The sequence below is a fragment of the Symphodus melops genome (assembly GCF_947650265.1).
Source record: "Symphodus melops genome assembly, chromosome: 10".
NCBI classification, from domain to species: Eukaryota; Metazoa; Chordata; class Actinopteri; order Labriformes; family Labridae; genus Symphodus; species Symphodus melops.
The window spans coordinates 16,689,933-16,709,620 of NC_136700.1; the positions used below are offsets into that span (position 1 = coordinate 16,689,933).

The 19,688-nt window shown below is 41.2% G+C and overlaps 2 protein-coding genes across 7 annotated transcripts in view; one reads left to right on the top strand and one right to left on the bottom strand.

Moving 5' to 3' along the window:
- Positions 1-19,688, top strand: part of atm (ATM serine/threonine kinase) — a 37,253-nt gene that overhangs the window by 1,215 nt on the left and 16,350 nt on the right. The window contains exons 1-23 of one of the 2 annotated variants that reach the window (XM_079354369.1): positions 9,766-9,909; positions 10,156-10,268; positions 10,409-10,527; positions 13,206-13,351; positions 13,575-13,739; positions 13,862-14,027; positions 14,128-14,366; positions 14,535-14,704; positions 14,841-15,019; positions 15,194-15,565; positions 15,656-15,859; positions 16,059-16,160; positions 16,390-16,621; positions 16,706-16,837; positions 16,992-17,117; positions 17,233-17,319; positions 17,431-17,617; positions 17,989-18,182; positions 18,281-18,360; positions 18,583-18,738; positions 18,943-19,018; positions 19,313-19,443; positions 19,539-19,656. In XM_079354369.1, coding sequence (XP_079210495.1) covers positions 10,197-10,268; positions 10,409-10,527; positions 13,206-13,351; positions 13,575-13,739; positions 13,862-14,027; positions 14,128-14,366; positions 14,535-14,704; positions 14,841-15,019; positions 15,194-15,565; positions 15,656-15,859; positions 16,059-16,160; positions 16,390-16,621; positions 16,706-16,837; positions 16,992-17,117; positions 17,233-17,319; positions 17,431-17,617; positions 17,989-18,182; positions 18,281-18,360; positions 18,583-18,738; positions 18,943-19,018; positions 19,313-19,443; positions 19,539-19,656 — 3,453 coding nt within the window. In that variant the 5' untranslated portion in view covers positions 9,766-9,909; positions 10,156-10,196. Of the gene's footprint in view, positions 1-9,765; positions 9,910-10,155; positions 10,269-10,408; positions 10,528-13,205; positions 13,352-13,574; positions 13,740-13,861; positions 14,028-14,127; positions 14,367-14,534; positions 14,705-14,840; positions 15,020-15,193; positions 15,566-15,655; positions 15,860-16,058; positions 16,161-16,389; positions 16,622-16,705; positions 16,838-16,991; positions 17,118-17,232; positions 17,320-17,430; positions 17,618-17,988; positions 18,183-18,280; positions 18,361-18,582; positions 18,739-18,942; positions 19,019-19,312; positions 19,444-19,538; positions 19,657-19,688 lie in introns of those variants that run through there. The other variant, XM_079354370.1, reaches the window with a different exon arrangement.
- npat (nuclear protein, ataxia-telangiectasia locus) lies at positions 57-9,666 on the bottom strand. Of its 5 annotated transcripts, XM_079354378.1 has the most exons (18): positions 9,256-9,666; positions 8,939-9,057; positions 8,791-8,851; positions 8,619-8,691; positions 8,448-8,488; positions 7,883-8,128; positions 7,300-7,375; positions 6,764-6,887; positions 6,388-6,479; positions 6,127-6,208; positions 5,925-6,021; positions 5,689-5,811; positions 3,623-4,987; positions 3,045-3,145; positions 2,639-2,732; positions 2,456-2,476; positions 1,164-2,356; positions 57-687 (listed from the first exon to the last, which is right to left on the bottom strand). In XM_079354378.1, exons 1-18 carry the CDS (start codon positions 9,290-9,292, stop codon positions 607-609), a joined length of 4,026 nt encoding a protein of 1,341 aa, XP_079210504.1. In that variant the 5' UTR covers positions 9,293-9,666; the 3' UTR covers positions 57-606. The 5 variants fall into 5 exon arrangements, with proteins under 5 accessions (XP_079210504.1, XP_079210503.1, XP_079210502.1 ...); XM_079354377.1 differs by having other exon boundaries at positions 1,164-2,476; positions 6,388-6,476; positions 6,785-6,887; XM_079354376.1 differs by having other exon boundaries at positions 1,164-2,476; positions 6,785-6,887.

Sequence of the window (19,688 nt, forward strand, 5' to 3'; positions counted from 1 at the left end):
TTTACGATACACTTGGTAACTGGGCCAATGAATATACAACTGTAGAAAACACAAAGGACTGTTTCTTTGTTTTATTGCAACACGAAATGTGGCATTAGTATGCAAATTCAAACACTTGCAGTTATTGTCACATTAACTGTCCTTCCTTTGAGAAAAAAAACTGTCCATTAAAACAATTAAACAGACTTCTCTAATTGTTAAACCTAAAATAAAAGAGTAGCTCTTCATCTTGAATAACTCATAGAGACATATTTCAAAATGTATTCTACATAAAACCGGTCAGTGTTTACAGAATTCCTCAATCTGGAGTCAAATATTGACCAAAGAAATGCTGTGAATTGCTAACTTTAACAACAGGCGCCCATTCTGTCTCAATGCCCCCCTAAATTGTGTTCAGCATTAGGATAATACAATACAAAGTGCCATGGCTGCCCCGCTGCTACAATGAACATCAAATACAACAGAAAAAAATCAACTAAATCAAGCCACTCATTGGCTAAGTCTCGGGCAAGGCTACTAATAGGAACCAGAGGCACAGGTTTAGCAGATGGTGTAACCAGGTAGTTATGTAGTAGCCCTTTTCTGTTGCTGTGTCTTGGTGCCATTTCATTCATCATAGTGAAGGGAAGATAGGAACTTGTCCACATCCAAGTCATGAGGGAAGCAATCCATCATTTTCTTCCGTTCCTGCAAACATATAAAAGAGATGTATACATAAATAAAATAAAAAATAGCAACACAGCAAAAAACGAAATGTCTTGATTTGATGCTCTTAAAAATGGCAATGTACAATAATTATTTGGAATAAAATGTCATTTCTGTAATATTAAATAATACTTATTTGAAAGGATATTTCAGCAGTTAAAATCCAAATTGAGACGATCTAAAACTTCTGTAATTACAGAATCACTGAAAAATGTCTCAATAAAGGATTCTTTTAGGAATCCGTTTTCTTTCATCAGAAAAGTAATAAGCTGTAAACTGCTACCACTGAATGATCAGATCTGTAATACTTAAACCGCAATTATAAAACACATTTATTGGATAATGACAATTCTCCTCAGTTGCACCCTAGCATTTAACTTCACCTGAAACCAGAGAACTTCTGAACATGACAGGAAAAATGGTAAGTATTTGAAACAGTGAAAATCCCTGTTACTCACTCTGTCTTTCTTTGCAGGAGGACTTGAAGTAGGCGAAGACGGTTTACGCTTTTTAGCATTCTTTGAGGTTGTGGGAGACTTTTCCCCTATTCCTTCCTGGCGTAAACTGTCCTTTAGTGGAGTGCCGGTCCTGGCGATGGCAGCACGAGAAAGAATCATAAGTGTATGAGCAGCCATGTTAATGCTGTTTTCACTGCCAGCTTCACTGGCTGGGCTGCATGTGGGGATGTCAGGGGTGTTGGGAGGCATTAGATGCTTGGGAGTCCCATCTTTATCTTTGCCTTTACTCTGTCGAGAAGGAGTCCTTGCACAGTCAGCCAGTTCCATCGTGTTTCGATCAGTCCCTGGGGTTGGTGGAAGATTCAGGTCCGAAAGGCCAACTCCAGGTCTCTTCACTGGAGTGGAAGGGTTGGTTTGCCCCTTAAGGTCCTGAAGCATCTCAGCTGCCTGTTTGGCCAGAGAGCTTGTCTTTGAGGGGAGTTTTGTAGCCTTGGACTGTGGATTAGACGTAGCCTTGGAAACTGCTGGAGAACTAAGGTCTCTTGATGCTGAAGATGAAGGTGTTGACTGCCCTTGTGTGCTACCCTTCATTTCGTTCTCCTTGTTGGCGGTCACATTTGGAACCTCTTGAGAGAGAGTCCTCTTGTCTGTATGTCCCTCACGTGATTTGGCAGGAGCTTTTTCACCAAGTTCTTTTTTGCTGCTCTCCTCTTTCTCAATCATAGCTCCTGATTTCAGTGGGTCCTCAGAGGACAATGGCTTAGATCTATGAGGAACTTTTTCTGTTGCTCCCTCACCATCCTTGTCGTGACCATTTTTCCTATCAATAGATTGTGATTTTCTGTCCGTATCTGGCTTTTTTAAAGGCTCAAGCTTTGATTCATCCACCCTGCTGGGACTTGCACTTTGAGACTCTTGGTTCTGTCTGTTGTCTCGATTGCCAGGGTTCTCCTTCTGGTGCTGTTGTGGAGTGACTAACATCTCCACCTCCTTCACAAAGCTTGCTCCAGTCTGGGGATCTGCCGAACATCTGACAGGGTGTACCCTCCTCTTGGGTTTGTTGCCACCCAATATAGTAGGCTTGGTTCGAATGCTTGGGTGTGATTTATCTTTCACAGTTGGCTGAACAGGTAGTGCTGAGGATGTAGTTGTAGCTGGAGGTAGAGTGACTTTAGCAGACTGTTTCTGAACTTCTGCAGAAGAATCAAAACATAAAATTCTCCTGTGTTTGGAAGCCTTTTCTGTATTCTTCTGGTTTGTGGTTTCAGCTGACACAGGTTGAACTGACTTACCAACCAGATGTTGCTCTTTGCCTGGAATTAAAAAAATAAATAAATAAATATATATATATATATATATATATATATATAAAAAAACATCCTTTGGGAGCGCAAGTTAAAAAGAATTTGGGTCATTGCTTATTATAAAATACATTTCTTGAATGTGCCACATCTTTAATTTCAACTCTAACATACCTGCAGTTGACGACTGTTTGACCGCTGCTGTTGGAAGTTTGGGCTTGACAGTTTGAGACTGCGGCACAGGTACAGGGTTTGCTATGGCGACAAGCTGTAGATATATAATTCAAAATATATAGTTAATAAAAATGTTTACTCGTATTCTGAAGGTCTACAGAATCTTCAGTATAGTGAGAAAGATGCGTAGGGTTTGACTATTATGTGAGCCCTCATAGTGGTACATAATGATCTGGATCACATATGAAGTATCCAGACACTTTGTCATACCCCAAAGTGTTGTTCAAAGACAAGTTTTTCAGAGGGGCAAAAGTGATGATGTTGATGAAGTTTAAAGGAACAAACCTTGAAACATCAGGAATGTCACCAGGATGATGGCGGAAATATTAACACCGGAAAACCTTACCTGATTCGACACCACCTGGACCGCTCCCAGAGTGTTTTGACCCATAACAGAAACAGGAAGCATCATGGGCTTTACAGGTGATGGTAAGATGAGTGCCGACGCTGCACATAAAGAAGAGCACATATTAAAAGACATGCCACCTCTCACGCACCCAGGAAACAAGAGACGATGTGGCGTGTGCAAGCGAGTGACGTGAAGAACGTTAACGCCACACTGTTAAATCTGTAGGCTCCTTTTGCTGTCCTTTGTCCTGTTGGATATGACCAATATGATGAATGCCTCTGGAGTTTGTTTGTGGTAAATGCAACGGTAGAAATTGTGTTTACAGTGTATGCTGAAGTAAGGACAACTCCATCCACCCTTGTGTTTGCTGAGGTTTCTTTCAGTGTCATCTCAGTTGATTTTGCCCTGCGGTGTGTTAATGTGTAGAACAGAACTCTATGTGATCGCCTGCTGACGAGCTGTGCTGAGGCAACATTGTCTGTTGTATGTGTAACTCAGAGTTTGTCAAGCACAAAAGCCAGAAATGCAAATAAAAACGACAAATTAAAAGAGGATGGGATCTGTTTTTCTCTTACCAGTGGAGAAGCCTTGAGTGCAAGTTGGTGTTGTCACTCCATACTGGCTGGTGGGCAAAGACTGTCCCTTTGAGGCACTGGTAGAAAGCAGCATCTGTCTGCTTTGAGCATCAGCGGCCGGGGGATCAGTTACAAGATAATAGCTGGAGGTGGCTCCTTGAAGTGCATGGTTAGTCGTGTCCAGAGGGAGTTGAATAATGTAGTTCTGCGGAGCCTGTGATGTCCCGGTTAACGGGGACGCAACCACGGCCCCGCCTTTTATGCTGAGAGGACTCAAATGTCCTTCTGAGCTCTGTAAGCAACTCACTGCCAGCGCTGCCTCGTCCAAGTTGGCTTTCTGGAGGACTGGGCCTGCTGGAGACTTGGCGGGAGAGGAAAGGTAGATGGTGGGTATCTTTTCACCAGATATACTTGAAATTGCCTGATTCAAGGCCGTGTCACTGGAATACTGCTCATCCTGGTTATCACTGATGATGATCTTCAAAGAAACTACGCTAGAATCTGTGGCAGCCTTGCTTGGGGTGGTGTGGTTGTCACTTGGAGGATCAGGTGCAGCAAAAACTGGGGCATAAGAGGAGATGGGCACAGGTGATGCAGATGAAGCAGGTGTAGGTGTAACCACTGTAGAAGCAGAAGCAGATTTGGGTGAGCCAGTTGTTTCTTGGAGTAATGTAGTGGAAGCTAATGAGGGCAGGGCAGTTGAACTCATGGTAAAGCTGGAAGCAGATGAGGCAGAATCCATCGTTGAGAGAGTAAACACTGGTTGGGTGTCTCCTCCGCTGCTTGAGTGTGACATATGAGTTAGGTAAGAGGTTTGTGTTGGAGGGGTCACTTCATCTTGTACAGTAGACAAACACACGGGTAGATTACTAAAAGATGATGAATAGACTGCAGCAGGTTGCTCTTTGGATCCTTGGGTCTGTTTAAACAACTCTGGCAGAGCAAACGCGGCAGAGGCTCTCGATGAGGGAACAGCGGTTGAGTGATTGAGAGAAGCTGTGGTCAAAGCTCTGTCCTTTGGAGCAGGATCCGGAGTAACCATAATGTTTGAGAGCACAGGAGGTATATTCAAAGGTCCGTCGACATCCATCGTTTTTTCAAAATCGCTTTCATTGTTAAGTGAGGGACGTAATTTACTGTTGGAGTTCTCTGCAGGGGAAACTGCTCGGTGCTGCCCGTGACTCACTAGCACTCTGGCAAAGCTGTTTTCTATTCGCGACGATCTGCTGCTGGGGCCAATAACCGTTTTCTTTAACAAGGTGGGAGCTGTCGACTTTCTGGTCTTGCGCTCTTTCGGGTCTGGCGCTCTCATCTTTACTGTGATTGGTGTTTGATCCAAGTCATTCGCCTCTTTTTGTGTTGTGCCTGAAAAGTTAAACAGATGATTAATTCGGCCCTTATTAGTGTATTCAAAGTAGCTTCGTCCTGAACTGTTCAATGTAAAGGGTGCACAAAAAGCATTTGGAAATGTGCAGTAAACAACAGAGACAAGGTGCAGTTCATTCATCTAATTTTCTGACTGTGCATCTATTTCCCTCCTTTAAAATCACCTTTTTGCTCTTCTTTCTTCTTCAAATACATCTTTTTCTGTCACTCTTTTTAGCCAGAAGATATCACATCTCTCTTTTCTCCACGACTGCCTGCACTTCATCATGTTTTCACGCGTGTTTGGACATGCCCTTGAGCAAGGCACCAAATCCCCCCCCCTCCAACCAGCTCCAGAGCACCTGCGGGGGGCTGCTCCTTTACTCTGAAATCTCTCTCCATTAGTGCATGTCCATAGAATCCTGTTTGTGCATGTGGACTGTATCAGCCTATGTGTGTGTTGCATGATTAAACAGTGTAAAAACCTAATTCGGAGATCAATAAAGTAAATCTTCTTCTTCTATACTTTTGATTGACAATGTTATCAGACAACAATCGGAACCAACCTGTAACAAGGCTCAAACGTTCTTCACGTTTGTTAATGAATATGAAGCTTTTCCTCATTGGAATGTCCGCATGACGTTTGAGAAGATCTCATTTTCTGTTCATGAAAGTGTGGTGTCATCGGATTGTAAGCATACCTGGAACATCATTTTGAATAGGTCTGACTGCGGCTGAAGGTCCAGCTGTCTCACTGTCTTGTGGAGTACCATTAATATTATTATCTCCATCTTCTGGTTCTCCGTCGGGGAATTTCGTTTTATCTGTAAATGCAAAAAGTCCATTCACTTTGCCTTTCAAAGTGCTTTTATACAGCTGAAAGTTACAGTACTCTTCATCATACAAAACTAATGAAAGCAAAGTAGGTCATAGTTACTGCATTCAAACAGGTCGAAGAGCGCCTGAAAAGCTGGGTCGGACTCGGTTTGCTCCAAAATGTCATGAATGGCGTCGTCACTCATGTGGATTTCCCCCTGTACCGAAGAATGTATATCAAAAAATATGAGGTAAATAAAAACAGCTGGATATAGTAATACTGTTGAGTATTTAAGTGAAAAGAACATTTAAGTTTTTAGCACCTGTAATCCCAAGATTTCATCTATAGACTGGTCTGCCTCTACTGTACTTGAAGGGGGTTTTGATGTCTGGGGTGTTGTGTCACTAATGTGAGAGAAACAACAGAGGGAAAAGTGAAATGACCAGAGCGTGCCACAAGATTGCCGTACAGAGCTTTGGCTGCAACTAAAAAGGTGGTAAATAATCTCTAATAAATGCCTTTTTTTTCCCTCCCCTTTTTCTTGTTTTTTTTAGGCAATGCACACTTTCAACTCAGCACATACCTGGCGAGGATTTTGTTAATGTTCTCCGCCAGCTTCTCTTGCAACGATCTGTCTCCCAGGATCTTGTCACGTGCATTTTGTATCACAAGCTGCTGTGGAGATTAACATCTGTTTTACGCACAGTCACAACATTGATGAATCATGACGGAGAAGAACCACTGAGACTTGTACGATCGAAGCTGGCCAAGAAACATTCACTAAAGTTAGCATGAGAACTGGATCAAAGTACAGCATTAATGCCTGATTTTCTGTGTCTGGAACATGTTGTCAGTCATCAAATAAACAACCTACAAGTGTATTATCCCTAATATTTCTTACACATTAGTCCAGGGTTATTGCATTGAACAGCTAGCATCAAACATAAAGCTCAACTCACAGGAAAACTTTCATCAACTACCTCCTCAGGTTGGGGTTCTGCGCTGTGACTACTGGCAGCTATGGCACATCTGCTTGGGCCACTCGACCCACTTGGAGCACCACTCCTTTTCCTCGGTGTGTCCCTGAACGCAGCATAAATGATAAAAGTATTTGTAGGTGACATAAACAAAAAAATATATATTAACACTATTATGGGCAATCTCATGGGGAAAAGTATACACACTTCTAATACAGAATCAAACAACACTTCACAAAAGTCTTTGTTGTATAAGAATTGGTTGTAAATGTTGATTTTGAGTAAACAGCCCTGAAGTCATCAACACTCATAAGGATTTGCCATTTGATGCTCGTTATTGCCAACACAGAGCTTTATTTAGGCAGATTTTATTGGAATGAGTGAATGGAAATGTTGACAGTGATCAGCATATTTAAGCCACTGTGGTTGAAAAAGACAGTCTGTTATTTGTCCTTTGCACTTTTTCTTTATTGGGTGTTAAACAATATATCAAATCAAATGATAAAAAAAAGCCTTACCATTTCCTTCGTCCGGGAGACATGGGGCCTGGATTTAACCGTTGTTCAGAAACAATGATCTGAACTGGTGAATCCCCTGTAATAACACATTTCACACATTATGGAAACAACATTTTACTGTACTTGATACTGTACTTGATGCCTTGCACATCCTGCTAAATATATCAAGGGCCCTTCACAAAATAAAGACATCTAGAGGTTTCAAGTGGTAACTTTTTGAAGTTCTAATTCAAAATACATTTTATCTCTTTACGTTGCACATATGAAAATTAACTTTATCTCAATCTAAATAGGTCCACTGACATGTTTTTTGTCGACGTTCATGGCGTCGCAAATTACACCAACACAAGTTACACTTTTTAGAACGTAAAATATAAGAGGGATTATTTGTATGAGGTTTATTTTATAGCTCAGAGTACTACACAGAGGTCATAAGTGCTTTTTTTCTATTATCAGGCATTTTAGAGACATCTTCTTTCAACCTTTTTAAAAAAAAACACCACAGACTCCAAAGTGATCACATTAACAACTTCTAAATCGCAGACAACATGAACAGAGTGAGGCAAATGTTTCTGATACTGACTGGGAGTATTTACTAATCGGCTGACATCTTCTTGGATCTGCTGGTGGGAGCCACTGCCAGTAGCAGGTCTGATATAGGTGGCACTGTAGCTCACAGGAGTGGAGTGGCCCAACATACTGTGGGAGACGTGTGAAGGGCTGATGATGGAACTTGATTCAGAAACTGTAGAGCAGACAACGGCACTGGCTGAAGTCAGTTTCAAGACTCGCTGTCGAGCCATGTTTGCCAGTCCAACTCTTGAACGTACTGCAAAAAACAAGAGGTGGTCGAATACAAAGTCAATAAATTAACTCTAAGAAAACACAGAACTTAATACAACCGCACTGATAGAGCATCTCTGGGTGTAATAAATAATTGTTAGTCTTTCAGTGAATTGAACAGCTAAATGTTTTATGACAGGATCTTCATTCAACAGATACTGTCAACTACATTTCCACATATGCATCTGAAACGTACAACTTAAATACAAATCCTGCTAATATTCAGGGAACCTTAAATGTACACAATTAAGAATTGAATAAGAGTGAAAAAACATATGAAATGAAAATTGAAGAAATAAACATACTTCTTTGACTTGCTGATAAAGCTGGGGAGTTTTGCAGAGATCTAAAGAAGAAAAACAGAAGGACAATGGTCACTGAATAATGTCAAATCAAATTCTACGACACTGAGATTTGAGTTGTGCTCTGGTTTAACTTTTAATGATTGCAGTAAGTTTGATGATGAAACTCTTTACTTGATCTGGTTAAGTGTAAAATCCAGCTTCTTCCACAAGGAAGTCATCATTGCAGGGACCTCATGAGATGACTCTGTACAAAAGAACAGCAAGTCAATAAACACCATAAACTGTAATCAAATGACTGAGCATGTATTATAAATTACGGGGTAACGATGTCAGATAAACTTACCTTTTGTTTTGGCAGCCACATACTCATTTAAAATGGTCGTCAGGCCTTTTCCAAATACAGACTGTGTGTAGAGAGAAAACCCAATGAGTCGTAGATTCGAGGTGTACCTTGAAGTGTTATTATTCCCATCGTGGAAGAGGAAACTTACAAACACACACGCAGGAATTGTCCCATCTCCTGTGGTGTGGTCGGCATACTCTTTCAGATTTGGGCACTCATTGATGAAAGCTTGGCTCGTAGCGGACAGTCCCTCATCTTGAAGGTACCCTGAGAAGGGTGGAACAATGACGAACACCAAGTTACAGGAAAACACGAGGAACGAAGGCAGGCGTCCATAATCAATGTACACGAATACTTCTGGCTTGTAAAAAGTGAACGATTATAGGCTTCTACCATCACATATACTATTTGGCTAATGCTACTGTCGCAGCTCTTTGCCCTGTAAAGAAACAACGCAGGGCTTACCCAAAACAAGCCGGGCGACGTCAGATGGCAGCAACATGGCTCCCTCTTGGTTGGTGCTCAACAATCAGCTGTAAACTACATGTTCAATGAAAGTCTCCATAATCCTTCATACAACGTCAAGTTAAAACCGTCAGCCGTGTTGTTGTGAAGACTTCCAGAGGACGACCCTGCTTACTCAAAAGGCGGGGAACTCAAGCACATATAACCCGGAACTTTTTTACTTAATATCCTGTAAGGAAATGTGGTAGTTGTAGTCCAAAGTTGAATGTCACGCTTGTATTAAGCTCCCACGTTGCTTTCCACACATTTAACAGTTTGTATAGAACATAACGTATATGCGCTCGAAACGAATTAATTATTATTTCATCCAACAAATCAGTTTGTTTGTTATTATAACTTGAAAACCAACGTATCTGGACACACCCGTTTCTAGCTATGACAAGGAAGTGACGTCGCTTCTGTTGACGCTGGGGCGGGAATTTCCTGCGTGCTGCGCGTGTGTGTGCGTGCGTGCGTCTGCTAACACACGTAAAGATGGCAAAGTTGTCAGGAACACAAGAGCTCGCTCCTCAAACAAAATAAGACCACCTTTTTTTTATTTTTTATCTGCGACTCTTTAAGACTCCATGTGGACACCCAGTGCAGTCACAGGAGGTCAGTGAACTGAGTGTTTGAATGAACATCTGCGATTAAACTTTTAAAAGCTAAGCATGCACCGTTCTACAGCTAAAGCAGCCTGTTTACAAGGCCAACTGTGAATACTGACTTTCATTTCTAATGTAATGTACGTAGTTTGCCTTTAAAATGAGGTGTCATCAAGGCGATTTCCTCTTTTATTGTTGGCTGATAGTGTAGGAAAAACTCAACTGTCTTATCAACATCCTTATCTGTCCTGCAAAGGAGTCTACTGATGCAAGCTGTGTCCCCATACATTGTCAAGCATGAGTCTTGCCCTTCATGATCTGCTGGTCTGCTGCAGAGGTCTGGAGAATGACAAAGTTACAGAGAGGAAGGTAATCACAGACGCATTCTGATTGCATTAGAAACACATGTGAGCTCTTTTTGCTCTAAGCCTTTGCTGGCACCACCATATCCTCTGTAACAACTTAATACATGATGCTGTAATAGTTGTGTCTTCTCTTTGTGCCTCTAGAAAGAAGCTGAACGCTTCAAGCGGCTCATTCAAACTCCAGAGGTTGTACAGGAGTTGGATCGAACTTCTGGTGTTAAAGCTAAAGGCTCCAAGCAACTCACATGGGATGCTGTTTTCAGGTACCTGTTAATGCATGTTTGCATTGTGAAACATCTGTCAAATATTACACGTACAATTCTCCATTGCAATACTGATCATACATTGTTTTTATGTGCTTATTTGGACACTTTTTGCACATTTTCACATGGGGCCTGATTGACTAAAGGTTTGCGTGTCTTCAAACATGCGTAAACTTGATACCACCTGCAAGCAAATGTTCAATCTGATCTACTAATGGCGTGCATTGAGGATCACGTCTGTCATATAAGCAAAACAACACGCATTGTCCAATTTGTACATTTGCCTTAATGAATATGCAATATGGGGTGTTTCTGCCCCTTGCGTGCTAATAACAGGGAGGAGAAAATGCAGATAAGTTACTTTGATTGCCAAGCCTTGCTAAAATGGTGATTTTGACAGTGTCTGTGTTTTACACTTCTGAAAGGAAGATGCTAATCGAACAGTGTTAAACACAACAGGCTGCTGTTTTTATAGTTAGGAGGAGACACAGGCACAACAAAAGGAGGCAGAAAGTGTGTTTTTCCACCCATGTTAATATTTTTGGAATGAGAGAAAAAGAAATGGCATGCATTTATTTATTTGGATTTAATAATCATTAACAAAGAGAAACACTATGATCACACTAATATATTGTTGCCTATTTATAGACAAATAAAAGTGAACATTCACAGCCTCTGCATTTTAAAGAACTTCAACATTAAAATGTATGTCGATATATTGAGGTCTTATATTAACAGTCAGTTGCACAAGCTCAACATGTACGCACATGAAAATATACCTACCTTTTTGTGAAATGAGTTAATCTTCTGCGTCACAAAATAAATACAGTTTTGTGTTTTGTTATCCATTCATTTTTTGAGTTTAGCTCAAAGAGAGAGAGAATGGAGGAGTGAAATGAGAAACAGGTGAAGTGGCAGCTCTACAGAGGATGCATATTGTTGGAGCCAAACTATGTGTTGTACATTTTCTTTGTTTATATATGCACTCCCTTTACTGGGCACTATGGGGAGCCTGGGGAAGTGTTTTTAATCAGGGCTCCAGGTGAGGTGGACAAGTGTTGGAATGAGAGCAAAAAACAGCCTGAGAAGAGAAGGAGAAATTGGATTTGTTGGTTTATTTAATCCCAATTGACGTAGTGGTTCGTCTTTTTTGTTTTGTTTGTTTTGATCATTTTTACAAGTTGAACAGTAAATGGATGAATATATCCAAAAGTATAGAAACCGACTTCTTATGTTTTTTAAGAGCTGAGCATGCGTTTAAAAACAGCGTCCACATTCAACACCAAAGAGGCTTTTCTTAACATAATAGGATTTGTTAAAATTGGTCACTACACATATAATGTTAATTGAATGCAACATAAACTATATCGATATTAACGGTATTGTCTTACCCTATATCTTGTTTAAAAATATATCAATGTATCTGAAAAACAAAAAGCCCTAATTATACCCCCGTCTTCGATACCTCTTGCCAGGGCATTTATGTCCGATCAAACACAGCGCTGTTTAATCACAACGGCCCGAGTGGTGCGCCCGTGCCAAGGAGGACACGGCTTGTTACTATTGTTATTTGATTTGGCCACAGTGAGGAGCTGCCACCGAGTAATGTGACTGACATGTCGTCCTGCGGTTGCTCCATGTTGTGAATCAAACATCTGCGGACTTGTGTTTAAGATGTATTTATTTACCACTGTATATTTTTATTTACCACTGTGTAGCCTACCAATAAAACCTTTTGATATACACACACTTCCATCAATAATAACTTGCATGAAACAAACAAAAAGGGCTTAATTGATTAGCCTCTAAACGGCGGTTAAAAACGGCGTGCTTCTCCCGGTAAGCAGCACACCTGAGGAGTAATTACCTCTTCTTCTACATGTGCATTTCCATGTTGCTGCTGTCCAATACGCCACTTACTGTGTCATTCAGGGAATGACCTGAACACACAATAATACAAATGGCTCTAACAGCTACCCTGCGCGATGCATAGCAATTCATTCAAAATATGGAGGGAAGAAAAGAGAGGCCATGTCTAATGCAGAGGTTTTTTATAAGCCACATTTTCTATTTGTAATATTCAGATTTATCTGCTATAACTCGATAGTAATGTTTGTTCATCTGCCTCTCCCACTAATACTCATTTTGCGCTTCCAGTCATCCTGCTTTACGTCCAAACTCTTACCAGTATACCAGTACATTCATTTAAATACGACCACCTGCACAAGGTTTGCACCTGTTATCATAAACGCACATTTTCTTAGTAGATCACCCGCAAATCCCCAGCCAACCTTACATGCAATTATATGAACATGCATGTAGTACTCTTTAATAAGTATTTTAGTAAATCAGCCTCTTAGACTTTCAACCTTGGTGTTATTTTTCTATTAGCTGCCTGTCAAGAAATGGATCTAGTCTGTTTCCTCATTATTAATCTATTGTAACGTTTGTGCATTTGCGTCATTCACAAATGAACACCAACTAACTGTGGGCTACCATATTTTGTGTAGGAATTGGAATGAAAAATGTTATGCAAGACACCTGTAAATTGTACATATTAAAATAAAGTACTTGATTAAGAATTTTGTTTTGTTCGGCTTCAGTCATTTTCTAAAAAAAATCCTCTTGACTGATATGTTCTTCTTATTCTGTTTCGTGTGCTTTTCTTTCCGTGTCAGATTTCTGCAACGTTATGTCCAGAAGGAGACAGAAAGTATGCAATCAAGTAAATCAAACGTTACTGCAACTACTCTGGCCATACGGCAGAAGAAGATGGCGGACACGTGCAGCTTGATCAAATACTTCATTCGTTATGCAAACAAACGTAAGGACCCTATCTATCAAGTTTGAAATAGCAAAGCAAGCCTAATTTTAGTACTGTGTTAAGTTGACCGAATATAAAGCTGTTTCATATAATAGTAACCCATGCATCTTGTGCATACAGTATATTCAAATCATGTGTTACAAAAAAAAAAAAAAAAAAAGGATCTAGATGAGTAGTTTGATCATATTGTAAAGGTTGCTGCTGTGTGTTTCTCTCCGTGCAGGCAGGTGTAGTCTAAAGTGCAGCGAGCTGCTGAGACATGTGATGGATGTCCTGCAGAGTTCATATAGCTGTTCAGCCTATGGAGAAGATTATAGCAGCATTCTTCTGAAGGATATCCTCTGTGTCCGCAAGTACTGGTGTGACATCACTCCACAGCAGTGGAAAGGTTGGGATATTCATCTGCATGATGTATTGATCATATAACAATTTAAGCGAAATGTCAAACAATTATGCTTTTATAATGCCGTAGTTTACTGAATACCCTTTCTTCATTCTTCGGATCCTCAGGTCTTTTGGATTTGTACTGTGGCTTTTACACCTCGTCATCCAAGTCCATTAACCGTGTGTTGGTTAGCAGAGTCATTCACACGTTGGTGCATGGCTGCTGCATGCAGACTGATGGATTTAACAGCTCTCTGTTCAGCTTCTTCTCCAAAGCACTGCTGAATGCCAGGTTATACTGAGCATGATGTTGACCAGTTGAATATTTACATACAAATGTGATGCATTTAGTTTTTTTATTGCTAAGTTTTTTAAATCTATGATCCTGTTAGGCAAGAGAGGCACTTGACTGTTTTGGAGCACCTCCTCTCAGCTCTTAACATCTTTTTAAGATCTGCGGCCATGAACTGTCGGATGAAGGTGTGTCAACTAGGAGAGGAGCTTCTGCCTTCCATACTGTACGTCTGGGCAGACATGAGGCCCAGTGCAGCTCTCAAAGAGGAGATTGTGGAGTTCTTTAAACTGCAGATATGTGTTCATCATCCTAAAGGAGCCAAGACACAGGAAACAGGTAGAAAGCTGTGTCAGCCTCAAGTAACCGCAAGAACAATCTTAGCAGGTTACAGTAATGAAATAACTGTAAAATGCTTTTTACCTTGAAAATTCAATGATATAAACTGATGGTTTAAAGCTGAACACCAAACAGATATTAATTTTTCCACTTTCTCTTTTATTTTAGATGCTTATGCGGAGGACACAGCCAAATGGCGATGTCTGCTTTACAACTTGTATGACGCCTTAATCAGAGAAATTAGCCAAATAGGCAGCAGGGGGAAGTATGTCACAGGTACAAGACACATCGCTGTCAAAGACAATCTGATCGAGCTCACAGCGGACATCTGTCATCAGGTAACAGAGATCAAGTCTCACGTGTGCTGAGAGAATATCACAGAGAATATGTTACTATTTTGAAATAATATTGTGACCACTTTGTGTGAGAGAGTTATCAGGATGAATGAAAACGTACTTCTCTTCCTGCACGCAGCTGTTCAGTGATGACGATGACACTCACGTCTTGGAAGTGACGCAGGCCTCCCTCAGAGCGGCCCCCATGGGCAGTCCGACGCATGGAGCAGCCAGCAAGCGACGACGTATTGAGCTGGGCTGGGGGACCCTCAGGGACAATCTTCAGCCTCAGCAAAGTGACTTTGATGTCATACCATGGTGGGAAAATCACATCAATAAAATAACATTTCAAAGCAATCAAGAATGTAATAAGTTTAAAAAATTGGAACAGTTGTCTTTATTGATGATGTTTTATGGCAGAAAAACACAAAGTAGCCTGATGGATCAAAGATCATTTTAAGTTATTTCACCCAAATTGTATTTTCTTGTCAGGCTGCAAATCACTTCAGTGCTCACGTCCAAGTACCCATCCCTGGTGCCCAGCCAGGAGCTGGTCCCACTGCTGTCTGTGTTGTACCAGCTCCTGGCAGAGCAGCGGAAAGGAGAAAGGGGGACCTATGTAATGCGCTGTCTGATGGATTTGGCCTTGTGCCAGGCTCGCTACCCAGTGAAGGCCCAAGTCAACAGGACAGAGCTGGACAGGCTGTGGGGTCGGGTGTGGGCACTAGCACTGCGAGGGGTCAGTTCCCCTCAGACAGCGGTCGATAGCCTGGACCTGCTCAGCTCTCTTGTCCATGGAGGACTCATCAATGTAGAGAGAGAATTCTGGAAGCTTTATCTTGGATCAGTATGTAAACCATCTCCGTAAGTGTCCATCATTTATTCTGCATACATATTCTCCACCAGCTATTCTGCCTTTGCATTTAGTAGCCCATTGTTCTCTCTGTCACACAGGAGTGCTGCTCTCTGTCTAGCCCAGGCCCTGTTGAAGTTTCAGGTCCCTAAAAGTCTAACCATGGGCTCAGCGTGGGAGTGGGTGGGAGTTACAGATGGACATGCTTCACCTACCCTGAAGGAGACCCTGATAGCGTGGCTGCTGATGTCTGATCAGAGCGATGAGATGGAGGAAAGCTCAAGACCACACCCTATTATTTGCAGGTTGGCACTACGTTGCTTATAACATTATAAATTGGATACCGGTGTCCTCTGGTGTGAAATTTTTGTTAGCATTTGTAAAAAGAGAAAATATACTATTAAAACAACTTTTACAGTCTGTGTCGAGATAAAGCAATCTTTTCTTTGATGTAGGGATGAAAGGTCTGTAATTGCATGTTGTTGTTTTTTTTCTTGTTTGCAGAGACTTTTGTTACAATCTAATAGCAAACATCCTGGTCTCCCTGACCCTGAAAGACACAAAAACTGGCCTGATGTTTCTGAACGGAACGGATGGAATACAAAGGTGAGGAAAATGATCCTTAATAAGATTAAAACTACCTACTTTATTAATACTGCTTGTACCCCTTTATTGCATAATCGTATATAACTTCTTCTTTTTCTTGGCATCATGACAGCTACCCTGCCCAACTTATTGTATCTTCAAAGACATTCAGTGTTGGTACCAACTTTCTCTGTCTTCTTTGTGCTGTGACGATATTTTAACATATTCCGTTTTGTATCTTTTACTGTAGTTCCTTTTTCCCAAAACAAACCTCCTTCAATGCCAAAGACAATCTGGAGGAGATCGAGAGGCTGTATTTGCAGTTCAGCTTCAACAGGTCCTCAGACAAGCAAGAGACTGAGGGTTCGGTGAACGTAGCTTCAACTAACGCCCAATTTGCTGATGTCCCAATTCTCAGTCAAAAGTTGGAACAATCACTGCTCTGTGTTGCTGACAACCTTCTGAACTGCTACTCTCCTGACGTGAGTTGAAGTTAATTCTGAGTGTACTTGTCTTTGTTGTTGTCGAAGAGAATTGTGGTGTTCATTATGAGTTTCCCTTTGCAGTCTCAGTCCGTCCCCCCAGAGTGCCTGGTGCGCTGTTCCAGTTTGCTGACTGCTGTTCTAGCAGCTTATATTTCCACTGGCTGTCTGAGTGAGGAAAAAGCCTGCTGCTCACAGCTCTTCACTAAAGCCAAGGTATCCTGCAGCTGCTTCTAAACATTTAAATGTAAACTTCTACTAGGTTGTCAGTCTTGATTTAGGATAACTAATCTCCAAAACAGTACATCAGAGAATAAATTGTTAATGTTGAAATGTTGTTGTTTTTGGTTGTTTCATTTGTTGTTATCAGGCCCTGGCTCAGGACCTCAGCGGTTTTGTTTCTAGTGTGAAAGTGAAAATGACAGAGGAAGGTACGATGAGCACACTGAGAGCCGTCATGAAGCTCTGCACAGAGTCCACCTGCAGAAAAAACAAGGTAAATGAAGCCTGCATCATGAAGGATTGATAAATGCTGAAATATCAGCTGCGCTAAGATTAATCAAGTCTGTTTCTAGACAACCTAACCCATCTGTTTTTCTTTTGTTCTGCAGGATGTTTGTTCCATCTCCTACAGTCTCTTTCTTATGATCCTGCCTGCTAGTCTCCTGAGTGAACTGGCTGAGATCTGCAAAATGTTGGTTAGTCATATTTATGGTATATAACAAATGTTTGATTTATTTGACCCGAGGTGAAAAAAAAGTTGGGAAAAAAAACCTATTTAATGTAATCTTACTAGATTGTCTCTTAAGTTAATCAGTGCTTCGAAGAGAGTCAGTGTTGTGGAAGAAGACGGTGGCATGGATGTTGACTGGGACGTGACTGGAACCCAACAAGGGGACAACATCGACTTGTTTGAAGATGATGAAAAGTCCCACAGCAGCACCAATGGAACCCAGAGACAGACGGGAGACAACAGTGACACTACCTATGGACCAGGTCATTCCATCGTTTCAATCAGTTTACATTCTAAGCACAGGTGTACGACATACTCTTTGTTACATAATTTTGAGAGACCCGGCATTAATCCAACAAGAGAAGGCACTCAGCAACTGTGGCATTTCAATAATCCGAGTTATCCCTCGGATTAGAAAAAAAAGTCAAGTCAATCAGCTTCCCCTCTGATAGAATCTCTGGTAGACTAAACTACAGAGGGATGAGCAGAGATAATCACTCCCATGATTCACCGCGAGCCTCAACACCATCTTTTGTTATTGTTTGGATTGAAAGCCCCCTGCTGATGATTTTTATTCTGTTGTATTTCAGCAACAAAAATATCTTTGATATTATTTTGTTCCTTTGTACATCAGGTGCGAAAAGTATGTTAGCAGATGATCATATGGCCCTCCAGGACCTGGCTCTCCTTGCAGTCCTGGAGTTCCTGTGTGAATGCGGTTCCGTCCAGCCTGCCCAACGTCTTCTCTTCAAACCACTGGAGGTGCGGCGCAGGCTGCTGCTACTGTTGGAGCAAATTGACTTTGGCAAAGCCGTGCACCTCAACATGGTGGGTGTAGTGTCTGCTGTTGAGAGTTATGGTTGCACAGGGTAGAGTATTGGTGCAACTGATGAATACTTATATACACATATGAATCTCTCTTTCAGTATCTGGTCCTGCTAAAGAAGCTGCCTGCTGATGACTCGCTCTCCCCTGAGGAATTTGACTCACTGCTTCGTCCTCTAGCGTAGGGACTTTTTTCTGTGACCCTTACTTACTGTATTTTCATTTTGATATATTATTCTAAACAAAACTTTAACTTTGAGCATGACTCTCTGAGTGAGTGATTTTTTTTTTCATCCATTGTTTTTATTGTTTCATAATTACAAAGTCAAGTGTAATCATGTGCTGTATCTAATGAGTTTTTAAAAAATGAATAGACTTTTTGTTTGTTGTCCCTTATTTACAGGGAACTGTGTGGACAGTACAGACAGGACCAAGAGCTCTGTGCTGCCGTCCTGCTGGGTTTAATACCCTCCATACAGTGCCTGGGAGAAACCAAACACACCACAGAGGAAATGAGACACGTTCAGGGCTCCGCGCTACAAGTGCTGTCTGGATTCTAGTTAGTGGCATGTTTTCTATTCAGCATAGACTGATTGTGTTAATTGTGACTTCTCTTTTGATAGCAGGAAATAGAAGTAACTTTCAGTTTGATCTGAATTGACTCCTAAAGTACAAGACTTTAAACACAAGTTGTGCTTATCTCAATAAATTAACAAATGTGAAATATGCACGTGCCGTGCCTTTTCATTGTTCTGTGTTTCAGTTTTCTTAGCCAAACTGGGAAATGCATTGCAGCTGTGCGAGCTGCTCTGGTGAGATGTCTTGTTGCCCTATTGGAGGTAAGATCTCTACCGCTTCATTAGTCTGCACAACAATATGCTATATTTGTAGTTGTGAATTTAATTATGTAAGCAACAGGAAATTATTAGACATGTTTGGCTGGAAGCAGAGTTTGACTTTTTGTGATTATAAAGCTGCTTTCACTGTGTCTTGTTTATACAATTGTTAATCTTGCAATTGATCATTAAACGCTTGCATACTGCAGAATGATTAATTAGATCCTCAAGATTTCACATGTATCCTCTTGATAACTAACATGCGTCTCATACTCAGTACTGCTCCTTGTATGACAGGCTGATCCGTGTTGTAAGTGGGCAGTTCTGAGTATCAAGGAGGAAGACCATCCTGTGTCTGCCATCCTTCCATCTTACCTCGCAGATACCCACCACCAAGTCCGCATGCTTGTAGCCGTGTCATTGGAAAGGTAGCTCTTGCTGGAGTGTGGAATACTATAGAAGAGTGGACGTCATTGAGGGAATCTTTGATCTGACTCTGTGAATTATCCGTCTGTTTATCCAGATTGTTTCTAGAGAGGAACCCAGAGCACCCAGATAAGAGGAAAATGCTGCCGCTCAAACAACAGCAGGCTGCTTTTGAAACCATTTACCTAAAGGCTCAGGAAGGAATGAGGCTCCCAGTAAGTTGAGTCTTGTGATGTGATAAAAATCT

Coding starts and splice junctions, on each gene's coding strand:
- npat (XM_079354374.1), bottom strand. CDS start 9,292: ATGTTGCTGCCATCTGACGTCGCCCGGCTTGTTTTGG. Junction 8,692..8,790: donor TGTGGCTGCCAAAACAAAAG/GTAAGTTTATCT, acceptor TCTTTTGTACAG/AGTCATCTCATGAGGTCCCT. Junction 3,146..3,622: donor CACTCAAGGCTTCTCCACTG/GTAAGAGAAAAA, acceptor CTTTATGTGCAG/CGTCGGCACTCATCTTACCA.